The sequence below is a fragment of the Dicentrarchus labrax genome, unplaced genomic scaffold (assembly GCF_905237075.1).
Source record: "Dicentrarchus labrax unplaced genomic scaffold, dlabrax2021, whole genome shotgun sequence".
NCBI lineage: Eukaryota > Metazoa > Chordata > Actinopteri > Moronidae > Dicentrarchus > Dicentrarchus labrax.
In genome coordinates, this window is record NW_026136721.1 from 21,737,750 (window position 1) to 21,763,140 (window position 25,391).

The 25,391-nt window shown below is 41.4% G+C and overlaps 1 protein-coding gene across 34 annotated transcripts in view; it reads right to left on the reverse strand.

Moving 5' to 3' along the window:
• Nucleotides 1-25,391, reverse strand: part of ptprdb (protein tyrosine phosphatase receptor type Db) — a 145,344-nt gene that overhangs the window by 52,395 nt on the left and 67,558 nt on the right. For all 34 annotated transcript variants that reach the window (XM_051385252.1, XM_051385256.1, XM_051385239.1 and 31 more), the window contains one exon: nt 11,225-11,374. In XM_051385252.1, the coding sequence (XP_051241212.1) occupies nt 11,225-11,309 (85 nt within the window). In that variant the 5' untranslated portion in view covers nt 11,310-11,374. The remainder of the gene's footprint in view (nt 1-11,224; nt 11,375-25,391) is intronic.

Here is a 25,391-nt window from a genome sequence, read left to right on the forward strand (position 1 = left end):
ACTCATATATTTTTTTCAGTGAGTTATTGTGTTTTTCTAAATGCACTTTAGTGGCAGATCTCCACTTAATAGCAACGTTTATCTGTCATTCACACATCTGTAACAGTGAGAGACCTCTGTTGTACTAAAACCAGAGTGTGAAAGGGGAATTCCAGATGTGTGTGTGTGTGTGTGTGTGTGTGTGTGTGTGTGTGTGTTTGTGTGTGTGTGCAGTTTAAGTGAAAAAGAGGAGGCACAATCCTGAACGGTCAGAAGAATGGTGTCACAAATCCAAATTAAAATGAATCAGAACATTGTTAAACAATGCCTGGTTTTGTGTGTGTGTTACAGTGTGAACCAATTCTTGGAGTACACATGCACTTATATCTGTCTTTCAGTGTAGTCGTGCATGTGGGTGGCTTTGTGTCTGTGAGCGCGGCTTTTTTTCAGTACACGTGTGTGCGTTCCACTATGTTTTTCCCTCTGTCCCTGTACCACCAAAGAAGCTTAATATTTCTGTGCCATAAAGGATTTATGAAGACTTACTCCTGACATGACCACTAAAGCCCCTCATTCCGGGGACGCCAACAATATCATAACCACAGCCTCCGCTGGATTGTGACATCACGACATCAAAAAGATTCGGCACGTCAGTCACGGCACGTCACTGCCAGCTCGCCTAATGGCATTCCAGCCAAACCAGAAAATCCCTACTTAAGGGCTTACCGCCAACCGCCCTGACAAAGGGAGAGAAATTGCTTTTTGCTGTTTAAAAGGAGGGAGGGAGAGAGGGAGAAAAGCTAAGCTTTTCAGAGAAGGAGAGAAAAAGAGAGACAGAGAGAGAGAGTGTGTGTGTGTTGAAAGAGAGGGGATAGCTGAACAGAAGAGCGAGTGAGATAAAGGGAACGAGTGAGAGAGACAGATGGAAAGCAGAATGGGCAAGGAAGAGAAAGCATGAACAGCATAAGTGGAGGGAGAGAGGAAGATGGGCACAGGAGGTGGATACAGGAGAGAGAGGGAGAGAGACAGAGAGGGTGAGATAAAGAAAGTGAGAGCAAGAGAGAACGAGCCAGATGTACTAGCAAACATGGTCTGAGAGCCCCAAGCTGCCCAATCACCTCTACACCTCACTGGCTCACGGCCAAATCTACCTCAACGACTGAATAGAACAGTGTGTGTGTGTGTGTGTGTGTGTGTGTGTGTGTGTGTGTGTGTGTGTGTGTGTGTGTGCATTTCTTTGCTTACTTTCATCCTTGCATATGCCTGTTTACGTACGTTATGTATACACGCATGTAAACTGTGCACATATATATGTATGTGAGAGCGTGCTTTAGCTGATTGACAATTACTGACAGCAGTTCTGATAAACAATCTATTAAAACGGTTTGAGAATTTGCAGATTTTCTTTATTGTAAATTAAATATTTTGGACTTTGCGACCATGGACTGAACAAAACAAGCTATCTGAAGATGTTCTGTTGGGTACTTGGGAAACTATGATGGTCATTTTTCACTATACAACACTTTACGAACCTAACTTATCGTTAAATCACAGGCAGATTAACAGAATCACTTACGAATAAAAATAATGGCTGTGATATGTAAAGTGCATCATTGCATGCGCACAGTTTCTGCATGCATGTCATTATACTGTACGTGTGTGTGATGAGTGAGTGAGCAAATGTGTGTATGCCCATTGGAAAGAGAGAGCGAAAGAGAGAGATGGAAACAGAAAGAATGAGGAGCGGGAGAATCGTTCTCTTAATCCTCTTGCTAATCTCTCCCCCACAAAACAAATGAAAAGTGTAAAGCCAGCAGAGCCATACTAAAAGGCACGGTAGATCTTTCAATTCCTTTTTTATCTTTCCCCCTTCTCTTCATCTTTCTAGCCCCGATCCCTCTCTTCATATATCTCACGTTTAATTGTCTTATGTTCACTATTTCTCATATTTGGCCCCCTTATCTCTCTACTCGTTCCTCTTTCTTTGCATCACTTCTCCCCCCTCCCTTCACAGCTGCTCTCCTTGCTCCCTCTTTCATCCTCCTCCTTGTTACTCTTTCTCCATCTCCTCCCTCCATCTCTGGGGTGTTACATAAGTCTTCCTGTCACATTGACTGACTTAATGAGGAGGGGGGGGAGAGAGCAACCGTATGCTCCACACTTCTCCCAACTCAGCTCTTGCAATTCCTCTTCTCCCTTATTCCTCTCCTCCCCTCTCTTTATCGGCTCTCATCCTTATTCTCTTCTGCCTCCCCTCACTCCACTGCTTTGCCTCCCAAATCCATCCTCCATCCTGTTCACCTCCTTTTCCAGTCCTCATTACTCCTCCTTGCTCTCAACAGTTCTGTCTTTTGCCAAGATCATCAGGGTTTTTTTGGTAGGATTACGCATTGACATCTGGGTCAAGGAACGGGGTGCCGGCTTAAGCTCAAAAGGGAACTTCAATATTTGTAGTACTTTTAGGGGAGGGGAGGTTTGATATGCAGGTTTATTATTTCAAGGATATAAATATTAAAAAAGAAGATGGACTTGAAATATTCAAACAAGAACTTGTTCTCTGCAGTAGTCACAGGCCTAGATGCTTGCTCATGTCGTTCCTCACAGCCTTCCTCTTTTCCCTCAATATGACCTAAGATGGAAGTGAGGGGAAACTACTGAGCGGGTCCGCGGAGAGAGATTTAGATGGAATTAGACAGTGCCAATCTTCCCCCTCTTGGTGTGTGTGTGTGTGTGTGTGTGTGTGTGTGTGTGGGGGGGGGGGGGTGGAGGGTGGCCTACATATGGGTCGCCATACAGTGGAATCTGATCTACTCAACAGATGGCAGGGATTACAAAGTCAGCTCCCCTCTCCGGACCACTTTCGAGTCATGGCTGAAGACGTGTCATGAACTTTGATTTTCAGGGTTAAAGATCCTCTTCTTAAAATAAAAATGTTACCACATCATTAGTTTTGACTCTTTCATACATACATACATTGCTAATATGTCATCTGATATACAGGTAAAAATGGACTGATGGCAGGCGCTGCTATCCTTAAGTGAACCTCGTAATGGGGTGATGGAGGTTCACTGGAGTAGCAGAAAAGCCAAACAACAAGACTAAATGAAGCTAATGACACTATGTAGGAGACTACAGGGACACAGGCTGGCAGATGTTGTCTTAACCTAGAGGGACACAGCGAGAAAGATCGAGTTTGTAAGAACAGATGCTGGCATAAACCTTCAGGGAGTATGATTTACGAATATAGTGTATTAAGATTGGGAAATTGTATAAATTTAAGAATTGAAAGTACATATTTGGGAGGAAAAACAGATGGAACTAACCACAAAAGATCCACATTTTGAGCTTTAAAAGTCTGATAAATAAGGAGCTCAAATACTTTTTTATTACGCTCAAAATATGTGTTGTTTAGCAACTCACAATAAGTGAAACATGTTTTATCATAGGGATCCATACGATAAAACTAAACTCTCACAGATCTTTTCCAAACTCTGCAAAATATTGCAATTTACGTGCCTCATCTTGGGTGCCCTTAATCACTTAGCTGATCTGATGCGAAAAAGCATAAAACAGACAGGTCTTTCCAAACAAAGCAAATCAACAAAAAGCAATGGACTCAGCAGCATGAAATGGACCCACTCTGTCTGATACTACAGCAATCAAAGTTACAAATTGGAAAAGATGGTGGATTACCAAGAAAGTAAAAAAAAAAACCACAGATAAGAATATAGAATGCTTTAGTATGGTGTGAGTTAAAAGGAGCAGATTAGGAAACTTCGACGTTAGCAGTTGCTAATCCTGTGTGTGTGTGTGTGTGTGTGTGTGTGTCAGTGTTTGAGCTGAATGATTTCTGCTTGCAGGTTGAATAATGGATCATCCCTCAGAGGAGGAAGAGGATAAATTGTTATTGAACTTCCTGAGCAGAGAGATCTCAGGTGCATCCCCTTTGGACACGTTCATAGATGATACTGGGTGTTTCTAAGTCTTTGTGGACATGTGGTCGTGAGCAGGAATAGCTTTTGTGAGTATTCATGTCTGTTTGTTGAAAGTTTTGATCACATCTGAAAAGGCTGCCCTGGGTGTTGGAACAACTTGCCAAGTATCTGTGCCTGCACCTCACACTTCCAGGTGTATGTTTGTGTGTGAGCTCATGTCGACAGTTAGGCATGTAATGAGCAATTTACAGTCCTTGCCAGGGAAAGATCCAGCTGCATAGTGCTGTATGTGGTGGTGGGCGGTTAGCTGATGACTCTCCAAATGAGAACTGAGGCAGGCTTGTCAGACAAGTTGAGGAACGAGGCCAATATCGGGGCCTGAGCCAGGGCCATGATAGTCAGCCTCAAGAGTGGGTGGGCAGCTGGCCAGAACCATAACTTAAAACACATTAACATCAAACCGACATATTAAGAGCAAATGATCAGCTGCTTGCTTTCGTCCTGGAAATGCAATTGGATTGCTGGGGCCAATAAACATAGAGAGACAGCTATCATCCTTCTGCAACACACAGAAGTGATAATTGGAAAACATTTGGTAAAACGGGTCAATTCAACAAAGAAAATTTAATTATACACAATTAAGTGCCATAACTTTTGATGTAACTTCACATTAAAGATAACATGTTATTTAAGTTTCACAGAGTGTCCATCTATCTGAACACTGTCGCAACCCAATCTGGAGTATTAGATTATTTATTTCACACACTGTTATCTTCTCATATAAAATTGCGTGCTTGTGACTTGCACTTTGTCACTCCATTTATGCATATATATTTGCAGTTTTTTTTAACGACTTCAAGCTGACATCACCAAGCATCCCTTTAAACAATATTGTGATGCAGTAACAAAGGATAAAATGCACTTCTACTGCCAATAGCCATGCATGTCCAATTAGCATGCCACTTACCCACCATAGCTGCCCTAGGGTCTGGCTAGTGCCGAGTTAATCAGGGTTAATTTGTTAGAAACACAAGGGGAGGAATTAATCAAATAGGGTCTTCTTTTATACACAGGTCATTAGAATCACATGGGATACCCACTGGGTACACAACTTTACTGGGTCAGAGCTGGCTTCCCATGAAGATGAACAGAGGGTTTTCTCAGCGCATTACTCACGGACCACTGCTCAGCTAAGTTAGAGCTAAGATGATGCTATCTGGGCCTCTTCACAGACGGGTGCACCTGCTAAGCTAACGCTGAGCTAACGCTGGTCACATCCTGTTACTCCTGGATGGGCGCACAGCTATGCTAGCTGCTAATAGCCTCACTGCTGTGTGCCTGCGACGCAGCACAGTGAGACGCTTCAGCAGCAGAACTGCTTCATTCCCTTTCTCGTCAATGTGGACTTCTCTGAGTCTGTCCGGATTGACTTTAATAGATTACAATAGAGAAGTTATTGAGTCCAAAGGGTCACTGTACTACAATTGAGGGTATATTGTGTGCCTTATATCCAGAATATTAACAGTAGGCTACTCCTAAAGCCAGAACTGGCACTAAACAGTTAAAATTATAACATATCCTAACTGTGATTGGCGTTTTAATTTTGTGTGTATATGACTTCTGAAAATGTTTGTGATGTGACCCATTTCTGTCACCTTCTATGGAGAGATATTTGAGACTGGAGTTGATGGAAAGAGGTCGTCAAGCATTAAAATTAGGCTTTTTATTTTTTTATGTCATATTCCGGATGAGCATCATTCATCACTAGAGCTGAATTTTAATACAATACAACAAATTATTTCAGAAAATAAAGCATGAATTATTAAGATAATGACTGAAATTAGTTTTGTTGATAAGTGGGCCTATTAATTAAGAATAAGGAAATTAAAGGACAATTTCAGTGCTATTAGAGTTATGCTTATTTCTTGTATGCATTACTCAACATCACTCTCGACTTTTCTGTTGTGTCACAGCAGATTTCCTTTCTCCTAGTCTAAATAAAACACCGTCTAACCATGTTAACCCTCCCAATGTCTTAAGGATAAAGAATGAGCAGTTTATTAGCAGACAAAAATTGTAATTAATTTTTTTTCAGCATGAAATTTGATGACATTTCCTGGCTGGACCCTGAAAATTTAATCCTCTGCCCACTCCTTTTTTTTTAAATAAAAGCTGTACACCATCAGGGTAAAAATAGACTATTCATTTCTGATTCTGGCCACTTTAATATGTGGTCCAAATCAGATGAAGGCCTGATTTCTTTTTGCAATGTGACCTTGACATGTGAGATCAACATTCATCATGCGGGGTCACTTCAGGACTGTGAACTCTTCACACTGGAAACTGATATAGGCCATATTTAACAACAAACGTAAATAGCCAAACAAACAAAATCAAAGGATCTGAGAAATAAATCAAACTTGAGCTCTAAGGCTTGCAGTCTTAACATTGCCATATTGTCTTTAGGTCTTCTCCTGTAGCTCTAAAGCACACATGTTATATCTCATTTGTTTAATCCTTATATTAGAAGTAATATATAGTGTAAAAACACTCTGTGGCAGATGGCTGGGACGAATAAGCATATTTCCCAAAATGTTGAAGTATTCCTCTGGACATGACATGACTAAATATAGTAAGTGAGTAAGTATCTGTTAATTGTGGTCCAGACATGTAAAAGCTGTCAGGATAAACAGTTTTTGATAGAATAAAAATACCAAAATGATCTCCTGAGACTTGACCAACACACTGACCAATATAACACTGGAGGCCTTTTGGTCATTTGATAATCACTTCCCAGTCCACATGAGAGATCACCCAGTGCCTCTATCATGGTCTAAACTGCCAAGAGCAGATGTTGACATTTTGACATTTTGTACAGTGGTTATGGGCTATAATGTCAACCCAGATATTGCCTTTTCTTTGCAATTTCAGTAAGTCAGGCAATACTAATCAATCACAGAAAAAGAAACACAATCGGTCTAAGAAAATAACTGCTTGATTCTGCTACACACCCTTAACTAATCCCCAGGGCCGAAACCTTTAACCTCTGTGACATCGCCTTCATCTCATGCCAGTGAATCCTGCAATCCTCATCCATCAGCAACAAGGAGCCATGAAGCTCGCACGAAACTAGATACTTATCGCAATCTAATCTCTTGTCTACTCTAAGCACTACACATGCTTGCATACATAAACATATAAAACAGACAACTACAAACATACTCACATGGACTCACATATGCTTGCGCCACTAAATACAAACCCTCACTGACAGACTTAAACTCACAGATACGATAAACATGTAATGTATTACAGCTTCTCTGCCTTCTTCTGTTCACTCGCTGGAGTTTAATGTGTATATCCCAAAATCACACATACCAAATTTGCCTGAGAATCTGTAGAGCATACTACACCATCTACTGTATCCTTAGAAAGTATGGAATCTATTCAAAGTATATCAAATGCATCAAATACGAAAAAGATGTCATACTTTATGTGTAGCTTTGTGTGCATGTGTGAGGCTTGTTACTGGGTTCATTGCACATTTCAACAAAACTATAGTGAAATTAGGTTTTTTTGGAAATGAAAAAGCTAATTCACAACCTCCCACACATCCCCCCAAAAACGAGGCTGACCTGTGTTGTGGTAGAACACACTGCTTTTTATAGCAACTTAGACCCTTGAACTCAGAACCTGAGGGAAAGCTGAATGAAATACTTGCCGGTAACCAAAGAAGGCTCTTCCCTAAGCACTTGGTGTGCAATGCCTCGCTCAAGGGCTCCCAAAGTAGGCAAAATATAGCGTTGCATTATGGGAGACTGACCTAACCCACCTTTCAGATTCCAGTCAACCTTGAGGCCATGCGAGTGCTGGCAATATGGTCAAATGTTGACAGGTTAATCAGTCAGCACATGAGCAAGTTCTGTGTTTTACTCAGGCCTAATATGTATGAAAATGTAGTATTTTCAGTAACCCAGGAGAAGAGTTTTTATTGGTGCCCCTGTCGTTTTTTTTATATCAAGCTTTGTGGATAAAAAAGAAACTGGAAATTATTTTACAAACACATACATGATGTCATGTAAACTAAAGCTAAAGAGTTTCACATTACCAAGAGCCTCCCTAGGCAGAATCCTAAACCAGGTTTATTTCAGCTGGAATTTCTTATTGTTACATCCAAGGTGCAAAGGGAAGGACGACAGCTTGTTGGTTTTGGGGGAAACGTGGGTCAGCAGAAAGAAACCCTGTTTTTGCATTGTTTCCTGTCGTCGCCCTGAATGACATGCAGAGGGATGCAGTTTCTCACACGGGGCATCTCACTGCGTACATGGAGCAGTGGCCTAGTTTGCGATAGGATCAGGGCATTACTCTTAATCCACCAGATAGATGTCATATGCACGCACGCGCACACAAATACACTGAGAAACAAAAATGGTGGCGAGAGAGAGTGAGAGAGAGAGAGCGAGGGAAAGAGAGAGAGAGAAAAAAGAGGGAGATGTGAATTTAAAAAAGAACCATTAACACACGCAAAGCTCAACTCGCTGCTTGCATTGTTACACCAGCGGTTGTGTGCAGAATGCACATATGGTGCTATGTCATGCAAGGTTTCCAACTACTGTATGCACATGGGATGCTGTTCCATCTGATTGCATCTTAATACCCTGAGTCCAGTTGTGTGTATATGGGTGTAACTGAGCATCTGTGTAGATGGTGTTTCTAAAGTTTGATAACAAAAATGATGCCACTGTCCAGGCATAGAGGGGTGGCCCATCTATTTTATACAAACCCTATTAAGCTTTAAATGTATTACACTCATTTGGTGAAGATAACCACAAATGAAAGAAATATTTCAGAGTGTGTTTAACATTTCAAAACATGCAGGCACGAGACAAGCACCAAAGATGTCAGTGTCCCAGCAGCCTCTGCTTGAATTCTCAACGTTCAACTCTCTGAGTCCCCACTGTTGATATTAAAAGAGGCACTGTACGTCATACACAATGAGATAAAAAGAGAAAAGAACAGCCTTTCCTCCCTTTCCCCCCCCAAGCCCACTGTCCCTCCTTTCTCACCAGATTATATGGATGTGCCAAGAAGAGGCAGAGAGTGAGCAGGAAAAGAGCAATGGAAAAAGTCACAGCGAATGAGACGAGGGCAGGAGAAAAAGAAAAATATAGACAGAGGAGATAAAGTATGAATTTTCCACCCTTGTTGCATCTGTGCTCCTCCCCAGCCGTCATAGAGGAAAGCTGGGAGCATCATCGTTTTGATGGATGACTGGGCCTTTACTGGCTGACCCTGGAACTTACACAGGGGACAAGAGGGCAGGAGGCTGAAAGGAAAACAAGAGTGGTTTGTGGATGTGTGTGCTTTTACAGGGCTCTGTGTTACAGTGTACTTTTAAAACACTGCAGGATGGGAATGGCTGCCTCAAGCCTATACTTGTGTGCTCATACACTGTGTGTGTGTGTGTGTGTGTGTGTGTGTGTGTGTGTGTGTGTGTGTGTGTTACAGGGTTCCGTTGTTATATGTTCAGCATCGTACAACCACAGGCTTGGAGCTACGCTGCATTTTCCTTCCAACAACAGACTCTGCTGTACATGCTGCACGTTTTTTGTTTTTTTTTACCATAACTTATTTACATTTATGGAACAAGGGTTTTTAAAACAAATATGCAAATCAAAATTCTGCAAGACACAAGTATCACTGATGTCTCTAACTCCCAGATGTTTAACAGACTGCATGATAAGCTTGAATGACCACCTCCTCTTTCTCTTTCATTATTCCCTTTCAGTCCATCCCATCTCTTAGTCCTCCCACACACCCCCTTCTGTCTTCATATCTTTTATCTTAAGTCTCAGCCCAAATCAGGCAGTTTCATCACCACTGTTATGAGTCTCAAAGCCTCACTGCTAATCGTCAACTTGACAAATTGATAAAGAAGTCATGCCTAGCCAAGACTTTATCTTACACAGACAGACAGTCTTGCTAAGTATGTTTATCCATCCCAGTAATGATCAGGTTTTCGAAAAATCACATCTGGATAAGCTCTTATATAGGCTTTGAGAAAGCTGAATGTGGTAGCTGTGCGGTTACAAAAGAACATTTTGCATGTAAACAATGTATTCAAGTTTCTGAACATCATCTGCTATGATGTGTCATCTTGAGTCATGTGGTAGTTAGCCACAAAAATAAATAAAAAAATACATGATTAACAATGTAGTAATGGTTTACATCATGAAAACACAAAGTCTGGCATTGGTTTAATTGATGATGAACTGATTTTCTTTTTTCTTTGTTACTGCTGTCTTCCATTAAAATGGGTGATAAGATGTGCCCAGAAGCCAGACACAAAAGTGAATGAAGGCAATCAATACAGAAGAAAATTGCAGAAATAAACTTTTTAAATTAAATCCATACACAGAAAGATGAACTTTATGTTCCATGTCAACATTGTATCCAAACTATGAGGAAAACTGAGGCTGAAACAACTAGTCAATTAATCAATTAGTCACATAAGTCACTTGAAATTAAACTATTCTGTTATGTTTCCAGCCTCCAAGTTCCATTTTTCTTAGCCTTATATGACACTAAACTGAATATCTTTTGTTTTCAAAAAGGACATTTGGACAGAACAAGAAATGAAAAATGGTGATGGACCTTTTTTTATTCTTTTCAGATATTTATAGACCAAACAATCAATCAAAAAATAATCCACAGATTAATCAATAAAAAAAATAATCAGTCGCTGCAGCCATAATTAAAACCAGAATATGCCTCATAACCAGAATGCTAATGTGCATGTAAACTCACACTGAGAAATACATCGGACCAGTCACAGGGATCACACACACACACACACACACACACACACACACACACACACACACACACACACACACACACACACACACACACACACACACAGTATGAACACAATCACACAAGCAGTGGGGAAATTATCTGATATGCCATATGTGGTTTGTGTATCCATGCCAAGTAATACTGGGATGGACAAAAACAGCTGGCCTCATATCAAACCTGCTCCGCAACACCAACACACACTCGTACACTCTCGCACACAGACAGATAAACAGACACACTCACACACACACATACAGTAGGGATGTGATATCAGGAGTGACGTGGTTTGTAAGAGAAAATCAGGTCATTCCGACCCTGCGTGCGCTTGTGTATATACACAGCATGTGTATTCAAAAGATATCTACTGTTCATATAAATTTGACTGTTTCCCTTTTTGCATCTGTCAGTAGGTGCGTGTGGCTGAGAATATAAGTATATTGAAAAAGACTCACAGTCGGCATCCGCGAGGAACAGGAAACTAAGGAGGAGCAGGCCTGGATTGGCAGAGTGCATCATGGGATATGTCGACACATGCATGCTGTATCCACCGTGAGCTCACTGCCTCACTGAATGACAGGACGATAGAAACAGGCCCTCACAACCTGGAGAGAGAAACAGAAGCAAAAAAGAAAATGCAATCATTAGGCCTGTTCCAAAGTCCAAATTAAAAGCGTTTCAGATATTATATAGTCTGCACACACCAATACACACACACACACACACACACACACACACACACACACACACACACACACACACACAAAAGACTTGAAGTGTGTGAGTTCCCTCTAGGCCTTACACTCCAGTTATGCAGCTGCCTCTCCTCTTCTCGCTTCATTAGGACCATACACTGATCGCCGGAGGTGTGTTTTGGTGCGTGCGTGTCTGTGCGTGCGTGTGAGAGAGTTCACAAAGTAGCAGATGAATTTCAACTTATGGCAAACATTTAGCATTAAAACATCAGTCGGCTTCTAAAGTTCTCTCTCTCTCTTTTTTTTTTTAAATCTCGCAAGAAAGCAACGGCCTCAATTTTTCTGCTTCAGTTTTTATATTTATACAATCTACATAGCAGGCTGCACGTCAATAACGGATTTTCTTACAAATGTACGTCAAAAAAAACGCAATGATGCCAGATTGATGAAAAGGAATGAATAGCTTTAAGGTGGAGGGGTGGGAGGATAGAGCGGGGGATTGATGGACGATGGGGAGATTAAAGTGGGAGGAGGCTGACTGGTGTTATCTGCTGGCTATGTTGCACACAGTGTTGGGTCAACATACAGCTCAATGTCTCTGTCCTCTCATCCTTAGCTCGCTTCCTTCCACTCGAATCTCTATATCTCTCCCACTAGTCTTTTCCTCCCTTTTACTTTTGTTGCAGTTTTTAGTGTCCTAAATACTTGTGTTTCCTTTCTCTTTGACTCCCCTCCCTTCTCATTCATCTTGGGTTCTACTACTCTCTCACAGCATCCTTCTTTCTTCTTTCTTCCATCAGTCAGACTTTTTGCCTTTTCACTCTCTCTGTCCCTCTGTCTGTCTGTTTGCATGTCCCTCTGCCATCTGTAGCGCCTGGTGTGGGTGTCTGGCATTAGAAGAGACAGGCGTCAGTCTGTGTGTCAGAAATCTCACAGCTCAAATCACATGACACAATGAGACGTGGCAGATCACTGCTGCTGTCCACAAACTGACAGTGTTGAGTGAGAGACACTGAAAGTGAGCTGAGAGAGAGAGACAGAGAGAGAGAGAGAGAGAGAGAGAGAGAGAGAGAGAGAGAGAGAGAGAGACGATGTTTAGCTCTGCAATGTGCATTTTTGCTTGAATGAATGTACAGGCCTGTACTGCATGTGCATGCATATGGGCTAACCCATGCATAGTGTATATTGCTGCATCAGTATGTGCATATGTATATCACCACTGACTGCCTGTGCCAAACTGCTTTTATTTAAGTGTGTGTGTGTTTGTGCATGCTTGCAGCTGTGTGTTCCTGTGCCGTGCGTACATGCATGTGTTTGTGGGTTTTCCCAAACTGGACAGAGTCATCAGCAGCGGCAGCGGCAGTCTTAATCCCTTCCACTCCTGAACAAGCCATCTGATTAAAAAAAGACAAGGGGGGCAGGGGTAAGAACGCTGGAACCCAGAGCTCTCAGCATCCCTGCAGCCAAGGCAGCAAACTAAACCCACAGTGGATTTTCCACTTGGTTTGGTCTGAAACAATTGCTTTGGGATAACCTAGATCTCTCCCTGCACAAATTAAGTCCTCTGCACTGTGATTTACACAACTACAGTAGATATTGTGGCTTGGTAATACAGTGTGAAAAAGCATAACATGCAGGTACCTTGTGTGCCTACCCTACAGTTTTTTGTTTTATTTGTATTTAGTTTTTTGTTTTAAATGTTTGTTTACAGTGGACCATTATCATCGTTTATTTTTGATTTTCTGGAAAATTATGAATTTCTGACGTTTAGTTTTCATTATTTTTCTTTTTGTTTGTTCAGAGTGTAAATGTGACTTTAATTGTATTTCACAAGTTATCATTTGTTAACTGAACTGACCCATATTTGTGCTAGTTTCAGAAAACAATACTTCTGTTACGACTCCTATATATTCTAGTGTAACCTTAATACTAATGCGAATTAAAAGTCATACTGGTAGTCTATCCTCAATAGTGCATTCATGTGCATATTTGTCTAATTAGGCCACATTTTAGTTGAAAAATGAATACAGATATTAAAAGGTAAATTAAAAAAAAGGCCAAATCTGTCTTGGTGTGTGTTTGTTTGTGTGTGTGTGTGTGTGTGTGTGTGTGTGTGTGTGTGTGTGTGTGTGTGTGTGGCCACTAATCACTCTGGCTGATTCAATGTCACTGGAAAAGCCTGCATTATTTAGTATCTCACTTCACAGCATGTCACGTTAATTAAAGAGCTAAGATAACAGGGAGAGAGAGGGAGGGAGGGAGGGAGGGAGACAGATGAAAAGGGAGAGAGAAAGAGAGATGGGAAAAGGTGTGCAGAGGGAGGAGAAATGAAAGTAGAGTGGTAAACAGAGCTACGAAAAACAGAGAAGAAAAGAGAGACGGGATGGAAAGAAGACAAAAGGAAGATAACCTGAGCCACACACACACACACACACACACAGAGTCAGGTAGTCACCGGATTGTAATCTGGGTGGCTGTTGTTGCTAGTATTACCGAGGGCCTAACAGAAAGCCTCCCTTGGTGCCTGAGCCTCTGCCGCTGCTGTGGATCACAGACGGCTCTAAGCCATTCACTTGCATTAGTCCCTATCACTCAATTATACACTGCATGTCTGGCTGGGCCTGCAGCGATCAGTCACACTTATCTATGGGATAACTTCTGACAGAACAAAGACTGACTCAAAGAGTGACAGAATGGCTTATGTTTTTTTTTTTTTTTACAGGAAAGACACATGGGGAGAAGAAGATGAGGAGGAAGAGGAAGAAGTTATAGAGACAGAAAAGTTGGAATATAAGGTTAAAACTATTTTTAACCAATAACCAATAATGTCTGAAAACACTTTACTTTAACCCCCTATTTATCATCTATAAGTAGTATATAATCATATTCTGCAGTTAAAAGCAGATATGAGGACATTTTAAATGTTTATTAATTTACAGCACAACAATTATAACTTCTGTTATGAAGACATATTTATATTACTACAACTGTTTTATATTAGATTGTCATTTATTATCTTTTTATATATCAGCATCCAGTTATAGGTTAAAGTTCTTTGCAAGGACATCCATTTACACATAATTATACCTTACATAGTGTGGTATAATACATATAACCATTCATTATTATTAGCTCACCTGGTTGAGCATGTGCCCCATGTACAAAGGTTGAGTCCTTACTGCAGTGGCTTGGGCTTGATTCCAACCTGTGGCCCTTTGCTGCATGTCTCTCCCCCTCTCTTTCCTGTCACTCTTCAGCTGTCACTATTGATTAAAGGCAATAAAAGCCCAAACAAATAATATCATTTTAAAAAATTAAATTAAATGTTGATATAGTGTTTTTTAAATGTTGAATAAAAAGGGTTTTAAATAAAGTGCTATAGCTGCTGGGCTAAGTTGTCAAAATGTAACATGATGTCCCTCTTAATGGTAAATAACACTGATATTTTAATTAAAAAATGGGTTTAAATATCCCATAATGTTTAAAACTGACGGTACATCATCAACAGGCAACAATAAGTTTTTATAGCATTAACTGGCTGTTTATTGGATTAACAACTTATATTTATTTTATTTTAGATTTTTATTATCATTAAGAGAAAAAACTGTTTATTAAGAGATGGAGCTGAAGAAATTGTAAGATGGGGGAAAAAATGAACGAGATCCAAAAATGGAGAGAAAAGAAAAAGAAAGTGTGGGTGGACGATGAGAGGAGGCTAGACTACAAAGCGAAGGCGTAGTACAGCTGGAAGGGACGTTAAGAAAGATAGAGACAAAGACAAAAGACAGATCCTAAAAAGCATAGCTTAAGGCAAACCGTGTGCCATGGAAAAAGAACACTGAGTATCCTAATTTGATTTGATATTCCCAAAGCTGAGCCACCAAATGCAATTAGACATACTAATTAACTTATTCTATTTGCCCTGTTGAAACAGTGGCAGACTGACAGAAATGTCAATGAAGGGACAATTTGTATTTGTTGCATCATAGTGCAGCACAAAAAAACAAGATAAGCTGAGTGGAAAAAACAGTTTGTGTCCTCCTGTTTCATTAAGGATAAGGTTTTCAAGTCAAGAACATCTGTGTACTGTCATATTTTGATGGTCCCAGGGAGCTGTCACGCCTAACCTGAACCTGGTTCGGTTTTAGCCGTTTTACCAGTTTGGGTCAGTGCATTTGGGCTGGTGTGATAGCTCTCAATAAACTGTCACTGTGTGACTGTGTGAAAGCAAAATGGACCAGATATGTTATGTTAGCATGAATTTAAAAGAAAAACTACTATTAAATCCATCTTCTGTCTTTGAACTGTCAAGGAAGTGATATGTATAAGCTGTCTGTACAAGGTCATGTGGTAACCACGGTAACGTGTATGCATATCACCACATGAGTTCAGAAAGCGAAACGGAGTTAATACAGAGGTGTGTAGTCCTTGTGTCCTACTACTAGCCTACAAATGACTCTTTTTTTTTTTTAGCTTTTTAATCTATTTGAGCTACCAAAAAACGTACCGCTGTGTCACTCACACAGTATGAAGCAGTGTGGATATATGATTTGCAAAAGTGCCAGCAAAATATAACAGTCTCTCTCACAGCACAACAAACAAAACATGGCTGTAAATGGCTTGAAGGGACAGTGTTTGTTTGATGTACAGTATATGACTACTGAGCATGTGTGTACACATACACTGATAACCAGTGATCTGTCATTTCCCCCGTCGCACATAGACTCCAGAAGTAACCCCTGAGCATATTTTCGAGAGAACCGTTGATCTTTAAAGGCACACAACTCAGAGTTAATGTCTGTGGGAAAGGCAGCTGGTGACATCACAATGTGACAGAGATTTTAATTGCCTCTGCACACGGGTGACTCACCTGCTTTTAGCACCCAAGAACGACCAATGTGTGTATACTGTTCTTAAGTAGGCATGTGTGTTGGGCAGGAGACAAAGAGAGAATGCTTCAATGAACCACCTCTTTCATTTTTGTAAACGCCAGTCAGACGCTCATATCGTGTAGATGGAGAGAGGTACATATTGTACATCATGCTGCCTTCAAATGGAACTCGTGAGCTTGTGGTTACAACACTGAAGTTGTGTACACAAACCCGTGAACTCAAAGCTTTCAGAAAATTTCCACTTACAAGGTTGTGAATACCACAAGAGTTCATATGGACTTGTGAACACATTAAACATGCACAAAGGCATTACTTATACAGTAAATCAGCTGTATTTTCTATAAATTTATATGCAGCAATTTTGGATTGGCCTAAATCAGTCAGGAGGATGAATGAAGTTTCTCCTGTCATTGCTGGTTTTGTTTTCCAGTAGCTTTCATATGATCTGATCATCACAGGTTAAGTATTGTGAAGATCCCTGTTGAGCCAGAATAATGCTTCTGCAAAGCTACACATGATAGTCTCTGTGAACCTACAAAGAGATGGGTGGTATGGGTAACTGTAGGTCACAGAGGCTTGCAGAGGAGCTGAGGTGCACACTGCAGAACATCTCTGGACAACGCTCTTGCTTGTTTCAGCCTTTAAGGTTGGTCAGCTACACCTTGATTAGTGTGGTCATGGTTTTATATTAATGTTAATATGAAGAAGCGCATGACATGCTGCACCTAGTGGTTCAGGCAAATACTTCCTACACCTCAACCAATTAAAATGTTCAGTGATGTAAAAGGTTGGCATCTTGACTTGAAATTTGCTTATGAAGACTTGTGACTTGCCCAGAAAGACTTAAAAGGGCTCTGATTAATGCAACTCTATTTCCTGAATTGGCACTAGTTCCTCCCACGGATAAATGTAAAGTAGTAGTTTATATGAAAGGAATTCATAGGAGAATGGACAGCTACATCATTGGCTGGATAAGCCCCTTGCGATCCCTTTACTTTTCTTATATAGCTGTGAGATAAATGACCAAGTAGCAGTTTTCACTGGGAGATGGAGCCCCAAAAACTCTGAGTAGTCATTTGAGTTGGGCTTTCAGGACACTGGCAGAAACAAGAAATCAATAAGACAAACTGAGAGGAGAGGAAGGGAAAATGTGATTGATTGAGATGAGGATTTAGGCTGTCTGGCTGTACTCAACTTATCACTTCCTCTGGTTCCCCAAACACTCTATCCTCCCTCCCTTCTTTTCTACCTTCATTTATTCCTTCCTTCAGCCTGACCCCCCCCCTTTTTTTTCCTCACCAAACTATTTCTCTCACTTTCTGCTTCGCCGTCATTCTTCCTATCTCCAAAGGCCCAAACAAACTATTATTTCTCTTTTGTACTTTCTCACTCTTTGGCTGTGTGAGTTATGGTCTTGCCGATATCTCGTTTCTCTCTGAAATATGGAGGACTGGGATGTCAATCAAATATCCTATTTTTAGGAGTTATTACATTCCTTTGTATCCAACATAGGAAATTCATTTTTTAAAAATAATATAGACAAGGTGTAGTCATTTTAATTTAGATTGTGAGTCCAGCAGAATAAATGTTTTATTTTGGTTTCAAAGTTCACTTTGAAGGAATTAGTCTTTTTCTCTTTTCTATTTCCTTGATGTTTGAATAAAAGCTTTCCAGCTGGTTCTCCCAAAAAGTAGCCTTGTCCTTTTCAGCAGCTTCTTGCACTGGTCCCAACACATGAAAGATGAAAATCCACATTGTTACGACATTGTTGAATAATGGGCAGACCTTGACAAAGGCAGAATCTGTGAGCCTGCCTGGACGGATGATGTTGAATACACATTTATACAACACGGTAAACATTGTTATTGTTGATGTAACAGATGAGGACAACCCAAAGACAATGCATTTGCATCAATTTATTTCAGCAGCAGTAAAGCTGAGGAATAATTGATTCCTTTCTTGGCCTCATCCTCAGACACAAGCAAAATAATACATCCCACAAGCTTCACAGATCGCCGGTGAACTGTTACCTTGAGGCAGGCAATTTGAACGCATCAATAGCCGTCAGAGCCTGAGAGCCACAGTGCCTACGCTCTCTGATTGTCAGTCACACAAAAAGCACAAATCCCTCCCACTACTTCTTCCCACCTGTCACCATTCATTGCACTTCTCTGACTGACGCTCTCTGACAAAGTAGCTGAAGTGCTCAAAAACACCTGGACCTGTTTAACGTCTCTATTAGCAGGCAGGATTTCATCAGCATTTAGCCAGTGGGTGGTTCCAGTCTTCCCATCCTGACGATAAAGCATCCCAAATAACAGAGCCGAAGTGCAGGCTGAAAACGGTGAAAACTGTGCACTAAGCAGAGTGCTGAATGTGGCCAATCGAAGGGTTAAGCCAGCTGTGACTAACAGGCCCACGCTGGGCCTCTATTGGACCATCTCTGGCAGCCATCCATGATATTGAGAGAGCAAGAGGGAGAGAGCGGGGTAGACAGAGAGGAGTGGAGTGAAGTTGAGTGGATTAGCAAGAGGTGGGGGGATGACAACATGTAATTACCTATTTACCCAGCCTTTAGTGGAAACCTCATCGAAGGCTAATTGAGCGGTGCATTAGTGAGAGGGTCGTAAAGATAGCAGCAGGACTGCAGAGGGAGGGATGGAGGAAGGAAGGAAGTGAGAGGAAGATGAGAGATGAGCACCAGCAAAGGGGCAAGAAGGTTAAAAGAGAGAGAAGTGAATGATACAGTAAGAAAGACAGGGTGAGAGGAAGGAGAAAGTGAAGTAATGTGGTCAAGTGTGTTCCATGTGTAACTTGAGCTCTGATGTGACCTATTTTAAGTAGCAAAGTAGCAAAAGTAGCAAAATACTTAAACATGAGTCTCTCACTGATATAGTTTTACTGTGAAATTTTACTGTAGAGCTGAAACGATGAGTTGAAGAGCAGATTAGTATATCAACAGAAACTATTTTTACAATCAATCGTTTAAGTCAATCAAACAAAAATGTCACATATCTGCTGGTTCCAGCTTCTTAAAAAGTGATAATTTGCTGCTTTGAATATTATTATGTTTCTGAGTGGTCCAAGTGACTCTACTTTATGTCTGACTGTTGGGCACTTTATATGGAAATACATCATATTTCATGAGCTTATTTTATGCTTTGCAAGTAAAATCGGAATCTGCCTACAGGTACCTACAGAAATAAAGACTACAATACTGTCTCTGCGCCGTAGTTCAGCGAGAACACTCTATAAAACGGAAACATTTGAGTAAAATACCAGTACATAAAACCTGCACTTATCTACAGTAACTCAACTTTTATACTTCTGGTATTATTGTGCATGTGTGTGTGTTTCTCATTGTGACCATGATACGCGCTGCCTCCAGTGGCATTAACTGTACAGTAGAGAGCCTTTTACTGCTGGGGGGGGAAGTGGCACATCGGAGGCAGTCATCTCTGTAATGTGTTTTAGTACTTGGATGGATGAAGGGAAGGAAAGATCTATGGATGGATGAGCCTGCAGTATGGTCACGGTGTGACTGCTGTGGCCCTGTGACATGCTACACATACTACTGTAGGGCACCGGGGCTGGACACACATCTGGGAAAAATATGTGCGCTGACACAGGCACGCACACACACACACACACACACACACACACAACGTCTACCAATCTAGTTGGCTAGCTGGCTGGGTGACCTCAGCAGCAGGCAGAATAAAGCAGTAATAATTTACAGGCCTTGAGCGGCTCTCACGTCAAATAAAATATGGATTTCCTCTAGACCAGAAGCAGGCAAACCCTTCAACAACTGGACCTTTTATCCACAAGGTGCTCCAGTTATAACCCATCTTCCACAGCCTCTTCTATTATACCCACTATCTAAACTGGGTGTTCAATAGATGGTAGTGCTTCAGTGTGGAATAGACAGTGGAACCCTTTACCTCCCACTCTTTGCACTGTTAAGAGTGCATTTACCTGTAGTCTTTAGCACGAGGCAAGCATGCAACCATTCACAGAAACAGCAATACACCCAAAGCCATGCAATTACTGAGTGGACCTCCCGTTTTTTTTCCTGAGGCAGAGGAGGAGGAACAACGCAGCAGAGGAGGAACAACGCAGCAGTTCATGAACCTGCTTCATGCATTCACTGAATTCCACGGCTGCACCACAAGTTAAGAGATGGCCTTCCTATTGTGAAAGAAAAATAATAATTCCTCCATGCCTCCATCAAGGTGATTTCATGTGGACTGGATAAAATAAAACAAAAACCTCATCTTTCCTTTTCATCTACTCAGATACAAGCACAGAGAAAACCCTGAGGAAGATCAAAATCCATCAATATCTGGAAAAGTAAGAAACAATTATAGCCCCACAGAAATAAAGACGGAAGGAATTTGAAGTAAACTAAAGCATAAAGAATAACAATAACACCACCTTGAAGGTCAAAGGGGAGGCGATGGACAACTTAGTCCAAAAATACATTTCTTGATCAATCTTCTCCAATGTCATGTTACAACAGCTGAGAGAGAAGGATGGGGTTACAAAACCTTTTTTCTCTGATTGATTTTGGCCAGCAGAGGAGTGGGAGTACATGAGAATGACTTAAAATAACATGCAGGGAAATGCAAAAGGCATAAACACTATACATGGATTTTTAAATGAATGTGCTGTGTCTTGCTGTGCATGGCAACATACAGCAGGATGGTGTACTGCCAACTCTATAATCAACCATAACTATTATAATTAGGAGCGCAACATGTGCCTGAAACTAGATTATATCTTGCATATGGTGCTGCCAATTTAAAGTTGGGAAGAAGTACAGCTCAGTTTCCCCAAAGGGGCATGCTTCAATAGATGTCTATATGATCAGAGAAATAGATGCTAAAAACATGCAAAGGATCACAAACTAATTTGACCAGAGCTGTAACACACTCTTACAACGTTGCATACATGTTACATATTCCAGTTCCTCTGGTTTTAAGCGCATGCTGCTGAGAATACAGTGTACACAAAATCTCATAGTTTCCATTAGTGGTTACTTTATAAGGATCTGAAGATGCATAGCTTAAAAGGAGGGAGGTCTGACAACTGGAGGGAAGGAGAGAAAAAAGAGACAGAGAGAAAGAGAAGATCTCATCCCACTGAGTTAAAAGAGAGACAGGAGAAAGAGAGAGAAAGCAAAACCCACATCCCCTCTGGCTCAGTAATTAAGACTGGGGACAATAAATATGTAATGGGGGCTTTTTCCACCAAGTGCGGCTGCCTCTCCTTCTTGGAGATGGGACCGCAGGGAGACAGGCCCAGGAAGAACGACTAAGTACACTGGCCATTAAAAATGGATGCAAGGAACACCGGCCCTTACTGGCCCCGTCGACCAACCACCCAGAATGTTGTGATGGGAGTTGCCGTGGTTACAGGGCTCCCAAATGGTCCTTGGTTGTCAGGGTGAATCAAATCAGACATCCGAACACCAGGGCCAGCGCTTCCACCCTTCCTGAGCTTGCTGCCGCTGGGGGCACCACAACTCAATGATGTCATTGAGGAAGGAAGTTTGGACCTGCAGTGTGTTTGTGTTTGTGTGTGTGTGTGTGTGTGTGTGTGTGTGTGTGTGTGTAAGTGTAGTTAGAAGACGTGTGTGTAAAAATAAGACGGAGAGAGAGACAGGCAACAGGCAAAGGGACAGGCTAGCACAAGCGACAGAGAGACTGACATGATTTCCCAAACAGCCCCCCCCAATAGTTCTGGTTGCTACTATTAATGCTCCATCAACTGGATCCATATTATATATCCATGTTATATAACAACAGTGTCGCTAATTTGATTATTGTAGCGTTAAACACATTTGAATTAGTTAACGACAAAAAAAATATGTCTTTCATAAATCAGTGATGCATGTTAAGGCCGGAACACACCAACCCGACAGCTGACCGTCGGCAGAAAAGCAGTCGGCCTGATCAGTCGGCTCCCATCTCCCCGAGTCGGTCAAAACGTGCCTCCGAACACACCAAACCGACCCCGACTGGAGCGTACGTTCTGCGCGTGCGCGAGGCGTAATACATCCCCACAACAGCAAGCGGCGCTAATCTGTGTTGTCGCCCAAAAATAATTAAAACCGGAAATGACGGATCACTCTAGACCTAGTAAACACAGTGCATGCTGTTGTCAGTCATTGTTTTAATCAGAGAGTGTTGATAGTAGTCAAGAAGGATCGTTATTGTAATTACTCTCTGAACGGAAAATACGATGGCTAATAATAACAAGATACTGGCGTTGGCGTAGTATGTTTACCATTGTCACTTCCGGTTTTCTCGTGCACTCACTGATTCGCTAGTCAAGGGCTAGCACTCCACCAATCAGATTGGTCATTGAGGCCGACGCTACATGTCGAATTGGCCGAAATGAACGACGACGCCAACGCCGACTGACGACGGCACGGGACACACCAAACCGACTGGAGTCACCGACCTCGCCCGACTGTCTGACGACGTCCGACGGCCGATAGTCGTTTTTTTCGGAGAAAGTGAAAGAGAAAAGGAAAGGAGGACATTTTTCAGAGAGAGAGCACTGGTGAAAGAGGTATTCAGAGCTGTTACTTAAAGCAACGGAAAATTTGCTTATTCGTTTTCTGGTGGAGAAGAAGATGAGAGGATAGATGCCACCTACATTCATTAAATCAGTCAGTGATTGAGAGTATGAGAAAACTGCAAGATGAAAAGTGAACTTGAGTAAGAGCCAGAGAGCCAGAATAGTGCACGAGGTATGATGCTGTGCATGCATACAGTATGGGCCATATATGCATGTTTTCCCTTGGAGTGTGTGTTTGATCTGTAGGCCACAGAGGAGAGAAGCTCTGTATGGTGCTGTATACGTTATAATGGCTAGTGACAGCAATGCAGAGCTTGCCTTAGTAGAAGAGACTAGGGGCCATGGAGAGAATACTGAGGAGGAGAAGGGGGTACCATGGGGAGCTTTCTCTCACACACACACACGCTGATGATGTGACATGCAGTGCACACCGACATGCAGTAAACCCATGTTCTTAGTTGGTAATCAGAGGAATACTAACACTGCTTCTATGATGATGAAAACTGACAGTAATGTTGCATGGTACTTCGCAGCTTCATGTTTGATGAATGGACACACGGCACACATGCTAGAGAAAGATGGATGCGAAGAGGCCGCTGTCTATCAAAGCGTGTCCTCGTTTCTATGTGTCACTGATGCTCCTAATGACATCATCAATCATGACACTGCGCCATTGAAGGGGATTTAGGAGTCAGAGGTCAGGGAGAAGCCTATAGGCTGAATGAGACCAGCACTAAAGCACCGCACATGTACTGTAAATACTCTCCATTGCATAAACAATTTCCACAGAAGGTCAGACAACAGCGTCATCGCTTCTTACTGCTTGAACCATCACTTGTGGAATTGATTTCAGGGTAAGGTTAAGAAAAAAGGGCTTATGTTTTAAAGTCGCATCCAATAATGATGAAGCGCTGATTCTGAGCATATAATATGATACTCTGACATTGGTTGCACTTTCGGTGTCAGTGCATCTTTTTTTTTGTTCCAGGTTAGAGATGAGGAAAAAGTTCATAACATGCAGCAGCTGCATTCAGATATTTTAGAATGCGGGACCTCGAGGCAACAGAGTCAGCTGTTTGATGTGCTGCTCATGGGCATATAGGTTCAAAATACATTTCCAAAGCAACAGAGATGTAGGAGACTGAAATACACCTTAATGTAGACAATTTAAAGCCTCATATACCAAGACCATCACATCAATGTAATCTGTTACATGGAGATTAGTAGGGAAGCATATATAATGCACATATATAATGCATAAATGAATGATTTAATTAAAGCAATGCAAGTCTATTGCATAATTTTCTCTTGACTGGATTAGCAATTCAGTGTGACTACAGTTCACTAGGTTCATTAAAGCAATATCGCTCTATTCAAGTTGGTAAATATAATGCTCTGTGTCATGCACAGTGGAAAAAGATGCTCACCTATAAACAATGAAGGACTGTAGGAAGCACCGATTCTACTGAGGTGCTGGCTCACAGACAGGTAGACATCAAAGAAGAGAAGATCCCACATTCGCAACTCGGATGCAGTCTTTATATTATATATTACAATCAACATTTCAGCACGCCCTGCCTTTTTTCCAATCAAATATATTGTAGCTATAAAATATGCCCTCCGAATGAGGTCAGCAAATGACGATGTAGCTTACATTTCTCATATTTTTTTGGTTTTTATAAAATCAATAAGAAATATCAGGTCTCAGTGTCAGTCCTTAAGAAGCAAAGAGACCTAACGCACTTGATAAATCCACTTTAGGATACCACACATACCAATTGCTCTATTCTGAAAGCAGTTTGTGGAGCAATTGTAATAGCATACAAAGAGCATACACTGTAAGAGCATACAAATCTGTCTCCTTTAAAGGCTTTTCTTCCAAACAAATGCTGTTTTATGATTTCCCACTTCTCTTCAAGACCCAATTCATCCACTTTCCTCCTTTTGGCCCTACTTGGAAGTAGCAAATGAAAAAATGCTTCTTATATAATGCAACACAAACTTGTGTCTTATAAACACTAACATATATGAAAAAACAAAAAACAAAACTCATAATCATAAAGGGACATAATGATCTAATCTGTCACTTCCTCAAAGTCTGATAGGCCAATACATCAACACATGAAATGCAATCTATCACAGAGCAGCGGCAGGTTATGGCAGTGTGCTGATGGATAGGAGCTGTGGATGGAGAGGATGACTGAGTTGCCCTTGTCGGAGTTATGAAAAGGAGAGCGGAGAGGAGAGGAGGGGGGAGGACGCAAGACCAAAATGTGTTCTGAACAGACTTGTTTGTCACGCTTTGTCATCGAGGGACATCAAGGCAGTAAACAGCCTGTGTGTATACATACAGTAGGAAGTGTGCACGTGAGAGTCAGTGTGTGCTTGGCTGTATATATCACAGTGTGTAATGAGTGTGTATGTGCACTTAATTATCACACTGATAG